The sequence below is a fragment of the Pelobates fuscus genome, chromosome 2 (assembly GCF_036172605.1).
Source record: "Pelobates fuscus isolate aPelFus1 chromosome 2, aPelFus1.pri, whole genome shotgun sequence".
Lineage (NCBI taxonomy): Eukaryota > Metazoa > Chordata > Amphibia > Anura > Pelobatidae > Pelobates > Pelobates fuscus.
Genome location: NC_086318.1, coordinates 114978885 through 114990224, shown reverse-complemented (window position 1 = coordinate 114990224; position 11340 = coordinate 114978885). Strand labels below are relative to the sequence as shown.

Below are 11340 nucleotides of genomic sequence, written 5' to 3'. Positions count from 1 at the left end.
GATATACGGGACGGGTTTAGATCCTGGGACATTATTGTTTATAGGAATAGAGACTGATACGGTATCCTCCCAGACTCATCAAGTATACCATTCCTTTTATGAAGAGATGAGTATAGATAATAAGATCCCCCATAACGCTAAAAACCTGTTCATTGACCTAGCTGAAAGTATTGCCGGTAGTCTTAATGTTACCAACTGCTATGTGTGTGGAGGTACTAACATGGGAGACCAATGGCCTTGGGAAGCAAAGGAGGTAATGTCCGGTTCTGAGGCAGTTGACCAACTAATATCTACACAAGCCGATTATCATTTGAGTGTTAGAGGTAAATCTGAGTGGAGATTAAAGACCTCCATCATAGGTTATGTTTGCATAGCAAGGAAAGGAATAATGTATAATACTTCTGTAGGAGAATTAACTTGTCTAGGGCAAAAAGCTTATGATGATGATACTAAAAATACAACTTGGTGGTCGGCTTCAAATGTCTCAGAACCATCTAACCCGTTTGCTAGATATGCCAGTTTAAAGGATGTGTGGTTTGATTTATCCATCACATCTACCTGGAGAGCCCCAGCAAATTTGTACTGGATCTGTGGTAAGAAAGCCTATTCGGAGTTGCCACAGGACTGGGAAGGGGCATGTGTGTTGGGTATGCTCAAACCATCCTTCTTCTTGTTACCGATTGAAACAGGTGAGACTTTAGGTGTTAAAGTGTATGATGTGAATCATAGGAAGAAAAGGGGACCCTTAGAGATAGGCACCTGGGAAGATAATGAATGGCCTCCCCAGCGTATCATAGATTATTATGGGCCAGCCACGTGGGCAGAAGATGGTACCTTTGGTTATAGAACCCCAATTTATATGCTCAACCGTATTATAAGATTACAGGCGGTGGTTGAGATTATTACTAATGAGACCTCACAAGCACTCAATCTTCTAGCGAAGCATAATACCAGGATGAGGACAGCAGTGTACCAAAATAGATTAGCCTTGGATTACCTTTTGGCAGTAGAGGGAGGTGTATGTGGGAAGTTTAACCTGAGCAATTGCTGTCTTCAAATAGATGACGAAGGGCAAGCAATAGCTGAGCTTACTAGCCATATGGTTAAACTAGTGCATGTGCCTACTCAGGTATGGAAAGGGTACAATCCAAGTAGTTGGTTTGGTAGCTGGTATGAGTGGTTTGGAGGGCTTAAGGCAGTGGTAGGTGGAGTCCTACTGATTTTACTGTTGTGTCTACTCCTACCGTGTCTTATACCCTTAGTAGTTAGGTCTGTGCAAAGCCTGATAGGAAGTATAGCAGAGAGGAAGGCTGCTGCACAGATAATGGCGATATATAAGTATAAGGCTCTAGATCAAGGAGAACCAATGCAGGAAGATGAGTGTTAAAAGATTCACATCATAAGATAAGTCTGGTCTGGTTCATGGTAACCTGAGGTATATGCAAACCAAGGTTAAGTGATGCCTCAAGTAATTGTGAAATATCAGAGGCATCAAAGGGGGGAATGTGATGTAATTCCAGTAAAATACAAGTTTAGCAGGCTAAGATTGCCACAAGGCATATGTATGTATATGTGTTTGTAGTATCAGTTAGTTAATTACACGTAGCTAAGATACTGTTATCACTGTACTGACCAGGTGCAGGAATGTAAGAACTGGAATTACGCGTCCCTCTCCTTTGTATCAGATGAGCCACGTGGTTAGACCGGATGGATGAGTTTAGACTCTATTTATTAAATAGGTTAAGGGTATGTGTGGGTGTAGTTAATTGTGGGAGGAGCTACAGTGCTATATAAGGAATGTACTCTATGTATTCAGTACTCAGACTTTGCTGTATTTTGGTGACGCTAGTCCCTCTGAGTCCCGATCGGTGATCCAATAAAGAATCTCTTCCTTCCTGAAGAAACCTGTGTCCATCTCTCTGTGCTTGGCTTCCGTCAGTTTCTCCGGTATCAATAGAACGTCCAGAGATAATTGTTTCGTTATAAAACAACAGTCTCCCTTTTCTTGTCAATGCCAATCCGTCCTCTGTATCAAAATGTGGATTAAAATAGGGTTTCCGAACCTTATGCAAAGATATCACAAAGACATCACAGCTGACAGACCTCATATTCACCTTACAGACACTAATAAACATATACAGTTAGGTCTGGAAATATTTTAAACTCACACAACTTTCATAATTTTGTCTCTGAACACCACCCAATGGATTTGAAATCAAACAACCGAGAAGCAATTGAAGTGCAGACTTTCAGCTTTAATTCAAGGGGTTGAACAAAAATATTGTATGAAACGTTTAGGAATTGCACCCATTTTCATTCAAAGTCCGTTTTTTTTCAGGAGCTCAAATGTAATTGGACAAATTAACACAATCATAAACAAAACTTAATTTTTAATACTTTGTTGAGAATCGTTTGCTGGATTGTCTCCAAAGTTCCAAGCCTTCTCCATACTTTTTTCTTCCCAACATTCTTGTATAGATTGATCTTAGTTTCATCTGTCCAAAGACTGCTGTTCCAGAACTGGGCTGGCTTTTTAGATGTTTTTTGGCAAAGCCTTCATATTCTTGAGGCTTATGAATGGTTTGCACCTTGTGGTGAATCCTTTGTATTTGCTCTCATGAAATCTTCTATTTATGGTAGACTTGGATAATGGTATGCTTACTCCCTGAAGAGTTTCTTCACTTGGTTGGATGTTTTGAAGGGCTTTTACTTTATCATGGAAAGGATCGTACGATCATCCACCACTGTTGTCTTTCGTGGACATCCAGGCATTTGTTTTGTGTTGCAGAGCTCACTAGTGCGTTCTTTATTTTTAGTATGTACCGAACTATTGATTTTGCCACTCCTAATATTCCTGCCATCTCTCTGATGGATTTAAAAAATAAAATAAAAATTGTAATGATTGCATGTTTCGCTTGCATTGAGAGCTCCTTTGACCGCATGTTGTAGGTTCACAGCAACAGCTTCCAAATGTGAATGCCATACCTGGAATCAACTCCAGATCTTTTACCTGCTTAATTGATGAAAAAATAATAAAGGAATAGCCCACACCTGTCCATGAAACAGCTTTTGGGTCAACTGTCCATTTATTTTCGGTCTTTTGAAAAAGATTGGTCTACACATTAAAGATCTGTAATTCCTAAACCCTTCCTCCAATGTGAGTACCCTCAAATTAAAACTGAGAGACTGTACTTTAAGCACATCTTCATTATTTAACTGTAACTTGGATTTATTTTGGTATACAGCTGAAAAAAATAACTTGTGTCAGTGTCTAAAAATTTCCAGACCTAACCATATGTGCAAAATCTAAGCTCTAATCTAAAATGAATTTTTCTTGCTCCATTGATGTCCAAATAGAATGAAATTTAGGGAGGGCAGAGCTTGACCACAAATAGAGCAGTCGCTATCTTAGGAGCTCTGGTGAAAATCGCCCATTTCCTTTTAAAATATTATTAACTATGTTGCCCATGAGATAGAGCTCATACTAACTTCTGGAAATTTCACAGATCCGATACATGCCATTCTTTATAAAGTCTGCAACGAAATAGCAGAAACGTAGGCCTGCGGCCTACCATATAACTCCACACCTCAGCCTGCATGAACTCTGTGGCCCGACCCACAAATTACAGGAGCCAGAACCCACAAACGCCGCTCTTCTCCAGTGGCAGGCCAAGCATAAGCTGCCGGCTTTAGAGGACTGTGAGGCCTCAGAGGAGTCACAGAACCTCAGGTGATCCACTCCTGCAGCCCTTTACACAGGGATCGGAGCAAGCTTCCCCTGGAAACTCTGATGGGACAGTTTCCGCCACCAAGTGAGATATCCAGAATCTGTTAAAAGATATCCAGAAACTGCTGGCAGCTGATATGGAGGTGATCAAGTTTGATGTGCAGGTCGTCACAGACAGGGTACGTGCCTCAGATGAGGACATTATTGATATACGACAGGGCATGAATTCCATTAGGAACTAAATTCAAAGTATTCAAATAACACAACATATGTTATGACTACATTTTGTTACACTAGAACTAGATGATAGATCAAGGTGCAATAATCTGAACATCAGAGGCATTTCAGACAACATCACAGTGGAAGAGCTCCCACACTATGTGAGGCGATTGGTGGCATCATTGCTACCTCCAACTCAGGAGCTTTCCCTTGCTGGGATATTTCATTAGCCAACCTCTGCAGTAAAAGACGTTATAGTCCGCTGTTTACTCTCACAGAATCAGTGATCTCCCCTGGCAGCAGTACACGGCAAGGCTTTATACTGTGGCGAAACCAACTTCGCCACTGTGAACTGGAGAAGCCTGGTTGCTAGCCTCCTGCCCTGCGACTATGGCCCCTGGACATATTGCACTGTAAAAACTATATTTGGGCATGTAATAGTTTATATTACCGCTACTGGGCCTTTAAGGGCCATCCGTGGACCTATTGGGACTTTTGGGATACTGTACCTTTAAGACTGTGGAGCATATTACAGTAATACTGCCTTTAGTCCTTTAATATCATGTATGCATTTATGTGTTCAGTTAACCTGGGTTATATGTATGCAGCATTCTACTGATTGTTCGGTAGAATCACTCCATTCAGTATATTGAGTGAAACTACCGAACAACCAGACCACCCAGGAATAAGTGTGCCTCCAATTACCGTTTGCAACAATGTTGCAAACGGGTAATTGGCAATCAGTGTAATGTATTCTTTGTCCTCTGGGTGGCCGCCATTCGGGAAACGAACACGTGGCGGCGGCCATCTTAAACTCCCGAACAGCGGTGTTTTGCCGTCGAGTGTCTGGAACTAAAATCGGACACATCGACTAGGCAAACACCGCTGAGACCTCCATACTTCCAGAAATTCGTATAGAAACTACCGAATGGCCCGCCGTTCGGTAGAAAGAACCCCACAAACAAGGGAATTCATTCAAACCCTCTCCAGGCTCTATAACACAGGCAATTTGCCTGTTTTCATTCCCTTGTCTGTGACCGACTGCAGGGCCAAAATGCACGGAACTGTTTTCGGATACTTTACCCATGCGGTCGGTCAAATCTTTGGAACCCTATATCTCCCGAACATTTTATCCGAATGAACTGATTTTTGGATATGTTGTCCCCCTGAATAAGGGCTATTTAAAGGATATGTTGTCCCCCTGAATAAGGGCTGGATTTAAAGGTGTACCCCCTGTTTTTGGGGTACATCCAGAACTTGGTTAAAAATGTGTACTGTATAATTGGGTTTACTGTTATCTGAGGGGAGGGGATGTGTGGGCTGAACCATGTATGTGATTGGTTATTTTATGCCTCCTCCTGGGTGTGGCCTGTAAGTGTACAAGTGTAATAAAAGCCAGGCTGGATGAGCCAGTCCAGAGTTCCTGTTTAACCCTCAAAATGAAGTGTCGTCTCGTTCTTGGGGGGAATTGGATTGTAAGCTGACTGCCAGGAGTGTAAGCGGATTGTATGCTTTTCTTGTTCAGCTGTTCCAGTTCGGAGTGTTATCTTGTATCCAGTTCGGGAGTTTGGTGTTCCGCAGTAGCTGTGCCTGTCTCTCAAAAAGGGGATTATCGCCTAAACGGATTTTATTCCCTTTTATGCTGAAACGGTCCGTTACATTTACTTTCTATCAGGACCTAACAAGGTCCACTTTACAGTTGTGAAGATGACTCAACTCTGTCACCTCTCTGCATGAAGATCCCTCGTGCTGACTCACAATGGGACTGAGCACAGATTAACCACAACCGCAGATGCACCTGCCCTACTAGGGGCACTGAGACTATGCCCAGTATGGATTCCATCAACATGGCACTCATGCTTGGGACCCAACTAACGTTTACTCCTCAATGGAAGTTGTCAATGCAGGTCAAAACGTTTAGTTTAATGTTAGTTCCTTGTTTTTGTTGTTTTTTTTCTCTGTATTGCTTGTTTTTCTCCTCACTGGCCAGGATTGCACTGACCAATGCAGTGTCAAGTGGCCTTTACGGAGCTTGACGTAAGGTGCCCAGCTGGTGTACAATCCCACACCTCCCTCCTCCCCCTCCTGCCTGCAGCCCAGTTGGTTAAAGGTGTCAAAAGAGTACCATTTCAGTTTGTTTTAACAGCATGGTATGCTCTGTGCACATGTATGTGATAGAAACATAGAATGTGATGGCAGATAAGAACCATTCGGCCCATCTAGTCTGCCCAATATTTTGAAATACTTGTAATTATTCCCTGGCCTTTTCTTAAGTCTAGGATAACCTTATGCCTATCCCACACATGCTTAAACTCCCTCACTGTGTTAATCTCGACCACTTCAGCTGGAAAGCTATTCCATTAATCCACTACCCTCTCAGTAAAGTAATACTTCCTGATATTATTTTTAAACCTTTGCCCCTCCAATTTAAGACTATGTCCTCTTGTTGTGAAGGTTTCTCTTCTTTTAAATAAAGTCTCCCGCCTGATTATAGTTTATTATTATCCCTTGTCAAGTATTTTTTCCACTCAATATATTTTGATTGACAAAAAAAATCACATTAAATTTAAACTGACACCAAGTGCTAAACCTCAAAATACTATCGGCTGGTGTAGAAAGAAAAACCTGTGGACATTCCACAATATTAGTAAGTCATCAAACAACTTTTGAGCAGTGAACATGCAAGTGGCTAGTCTGGCCTTCAGGAATTCCAGGATTTTCTTAGCAGTAGGTTGCCCTCTGTGTTTCTACAGATTTCAATAATGTAAATGGAAAAACACTGGAGGAGACACTGGAGGAGCAATGGAGAAGCAAGGGTAGACTGAGAGATACTGACGTGGAGAGACAATGTGAGATGGAAAGAAAACATCCATGGGATGTGAGGCAGGTGAGGAAATAGAGAAACAAATGATCATGATGGGGATGGTCAATAGATAAGAAGAGACTGTGAGGTAGAGGGTCATGAAGAGCTAGGGTATGGTAAAAGGGCGCTGGGAAATGAGGGTTAACACCATCTCTAATATTTCAAGTCATTTTTAAAATTGCATTTCTTCCTCGAAATTCCACTTCTGTTAGTTTCCATTATTCAGGTTTTGAAACAGTAAATTTCATAACCTTTCCACGTGCCATCTTCATTCCAGGAGTATGGGGGCAGTTCAAAGTTTTTTTTTTGTTTGTTTTTTTTTAATCTCTTTTATAGGTATATTCTGTGTACACAATCTGTTAGTTGCGGATTGAAATTAAAGGAAATCAAATACACCCATCAGAATACATTTTACTGAAAAAAAAATAAGGGGAATAGATCAAAGTAACAGAACGAAGGAATTCAGAACCAGATAGTCCATTAACCAAAGAGATAGAAAGAAAACTGATAATTTGTTAATTTACCATGTACATTTCATGTAGGCCCACCTATATTTAGAGTATGTCAATTATAATTGATGTTAATACTCCTATAGTAATTTCAAAATACCATGCTAGAGAGACAGTCATAGTGTTCATAACAAACCAACAGCAAAGAAAATTAAATCATGCTTGATACTTTTTTTTATATTTATTCGTGAATATGCATTACGCAGTGCAAAAAGTTACTAATGATTTCATTCTTTTGCTGTTGGTTTGCTGTTCTAACTATAACTTGCTGTTCTAATTCAATCTGACGGCCAGCTACACAATATAAAGTATAAATGTATTTCAATGAGATGTATATAATATCATTTCTGTAGCATACCTGATAGAGATAGCGCACACTCTACATCTACTTAACCATTGAACCATTGAACTTTATCTTTCTTTTCATTTGTATCTCTATGACTACTGTAACAAACCAGAAAAGCAAACAAACTAGATATCATTGCCCTATCTTATTTTATATGCTACAAAATCGAGATTAATGAGAGATATTTGAATATGTGCTAAATGGAGAAAATGACACAAAGGCAGTCAAATATTACAGGTTTTAAAACATGAATTAAACCATTGTTTTGCCTGTGTATGATTCGTATTCTACGTTTGTGATGAAATTAATATCCATGTCAGTGTTCCCTGCTCCTCTAAAATCAAGAATAATGAATATTTTATGGCCTCATGTTCAACTATTTGGTTAACTAAAGAATTCATTTTGATTATACTGTCAATGAAAACATAATGAGGTACTTCTAAAATCATTTTTGAATATTGAATATTTTAGCACTCTCGAATAAAGAATTATTTTAGAAATTGTAATTTCACACCTCCCTATGTTCACATATACTTTGAACTTTGGTTTGCCTTATTGATCATTCTTTATTACTCATGACAGTTCCACCTTTGTGACAAGCAGTGAACATTAAACCTTCATAAACAATACACCTTTTTACTTGCTGATAAGACAGCTTATAAGTACACAGCTCACATTATTAGAAGCACCATGCAAAACTTTTTCTATCGCTCGTTTCACTGGCTTTAGTATCACACACATGGGTCTACTGGTCTCTACGCAAGGCAAAATTAAACAAGCCCGTATCCTGATTCTTGGCTTGGATGCAGCAGGAAAATCAACTGTGCTGTACAAGTTCAAGTTTAAAGATTCTTTTTCAACAACCCCTACAGTAGGTTTCAACGTGGAGATGATCCACAGCGAGAGACATTTGCAACTAACCATGTGGGATGTTGGAGGACAGCAGAAAATGAGAGCTTTCTGGTGCCACTACTTTGAGAACACAGATGGACTTGTGTATGTTGTGGACAGCAATGACAAGCAACATATGGATGAATCAAAGAAAGAATTTCAATCCATCCTTCAGCACGAGTTAATAAAAAACGTTCCAGTGGTTGTATTGGCGAACAAGCAGGACTTGCCAGGTGCACTGAATGCTGAAGAGATAACTCGGAAATTTAATATGAAGAAGCATTGTTCTGATAGAGACTGGTATGTGCAGCCATGCTGTGCCATCACAGGTCAAGGGCTGGCAGAAGGACTTAACAAAGTGACAGAATTTGTCAAAAACTGCATGAAGTCCAAAGAAGAAAACCTAGTGCTTTCCAAACAGAATGTAAGACTCAAAATGTCCCGTAAAATGTGAATCTGGACAATGAACAGACTCCTGAACATATATATCAACCAACAAACAGATACAGAGCACTTTCAATGTAATTATGACAAAATTCCAATATCGTTGTTTTTTTTTGTTTAAACAATACTACGAAGTACGATAGAACATGTCAATTGTGTTGAGCGATGTTCACTGATAATTTGTCCATGGTTTGCAAATACAATACTGTGAAAATGCTGCAATATATATCACTCCTGTAGTGAATGCAAGGGTATATGCTGTTAATATAATTTATTTTGCAGAGAGAAACTTATACAACACTGCAGAGGATGTTGGCAAATTTGTTAATAGTGGTAAAAATAATCTTTGTTGCCATTATGCAAGGTTAGTTGAATATTTTAGTCATCTGATTTACCTGTCTTCCAACTAGTATCAGTTTATTAAATAGCTACTTATGACGAAGAATAAATATTGTACTGTGTACACCCTTATACCTGTCACGTTATACCATTATAGATTGACAAAATAGCAGACAATAATAATCTGCAGGAACGTGAGTTTGATTTTTGTGTGGTTTTCTCCACTTTATTTTATTTCACCTTACAATACGGTATTATTCTTTTTAAAGAATTTTCTGCTTTCTCTTAGGTGTTAAATAAAACAATTTTTTTTTCACTACACTGTAGGATTGAAAAATGTAGACAAAACCAGATGATTTAGAAGAAAATCAGTTACAGTCACCACTTATTTGAGCCTTTTGACTTTTTTTTTTAATTACTAGATTTCTTTGTTTAGTGAATTATGAGTTGTGTATGAACGCCCAAAATTTAGCCACAAATGCAGTCAAATATATTTAACTTGTTTTTTTGAAAGATTTTTGAATTATGCCTAATTTGTTCTAAATGTATTTCTTAGTTTACTTACTAAGCAGAGAAATGTGATGAATCCAAAAGTAAAGACAAAAAAAAAAAAGGGAAAAATTACTGGTCTGCTTTACGGTAAGCAATCGGTAACATTGATAACATTTTCTGACTTTTGCCTGGTATCCCTCAACTTTTATTGGACTGAAAAACAAGTGTTTACTTAAATAGATTTTTTTGTCAAACCAACTTTTTATGCATTGTGTTATTAACTTTTAACACACTGTATTTTATTTAACACAATATAACACTATAAAGCTTTGAAGGACAGGTATCTACGCTTAATGATTCACAACATCACTTTTATTAAGCATGATGACAATTACACACATTTCATACCTTCTGTATATTTTAATTGATTCAACATACATGAATGTTTCTTTATCGTTCTAATCTCAGTTTCAACAACAACCACGTGAATTGTCTCTGATCTGGCTGCCCCTGGTATCTTGTTTTCCTGGCCTAATCTTCTGGCACATTCCCAATCCCTATTGAATCCAGATGCACATGACGCTAGATTGTGTAAATAACAGTATACAATTATCATGTAGAAGACATTTTGATCACAGGAAGACATCACCTTTGTTGTGCAGGTAACTGAAACAATATTTGAGTACACCAAAGATGCACTAAATCATTCGCGTTCTGCAATTCCCTCTATCATAGCTAATCCTTGATGGACCTAGAGCAGGGGTGGGGAACCTTTGGCCCTCCAGATGTTTTGGACTACATCTCCCATAATGCTCTTACAGGCATAATGCTAGCAAAGCATCAAGGGAGATGTAGTCCAAAACATCTGGAGAGCCGAAGGTTCCCCACCCCTGACCTAGAGTCCTGCTGACAGGTGTGTGCAGCCACTCCCAGCAACTGTAGCCTGCATCACCTAGGGGAAAACAAAGTAAATCTGAAAGGGTCATCCTTGGTCCTACGCAGAGATTAGTTGTATCGGTAAACATCATGTTGACGTCAGATCCCATCAGTCTTAACCAACTAACCTAAAACAGGACTTTATTAGTTGCACCGGGTGTGCTTGAGCTGCAACAATTGAAATACTTGAACTGGCTTGGGGTTTGTTGAGTGTCACGTTTGACTGCATGTTAGAAATAGGACTAAGTCAAAAGAATGGTCCACAAAGTTAAGAAAAGAGATCATCGCCCTTCACAAACAAGGAACAGGATACAAAGAGATAGGGAAGGCACTGAATGTTCCTAGAGGCAGCATTGGGAGAATAGTTTGCAAGTTCAACGTTGAAGGAGCAGTGGTTACACTACTTGGATGGGGCAGAAAAAGGAAGTTATCATCTGCTGCAACCAGATTTCTGAGAAGTCCTGTTACAGGTCTTTTGTGAGTGACTGCAAAAGACCAGATGTATGACTTGGTGGCAACAGGCACTGAGGTTTCAGTGAGCACAGTAAGACAAGAACTAAACACAGGTTTCCAT

General features: G+C 39.4%; 1 protein-coding gene across 1 annotated transcript; it reads left to right on the top strand.

The window, feature by feature from the left end:
• The first annotated feature begins 8374 nt into the window (after positions 1-8374).
• On the top strand, positions 8375-9577 carry ARL14 (ADP ribosylation factor like GTPase 14). The gene has a single exon (XM_063441031.1). The coding sequence runs from the start codon at positions 8404-8406 to the stop codon at positions 9007-9009; it is 606 nt and encodes a 201-aa protein (XP_063297101.1). The 5' UTR covers positions 8375-8403; the 3' UTR covers positions 9010-9577.
• Positions 9578-11340: the final 1763 nt, after the last annotated feature.

Coding starts and splice junctions, on each gene's coding strand:
- ARL14 (XM_063441031.1), top strand. CDS start 8,404: ATGGGTCTACTGGTCTCTACGCAAGGCAAAATTAAACAAGCCCGTATC.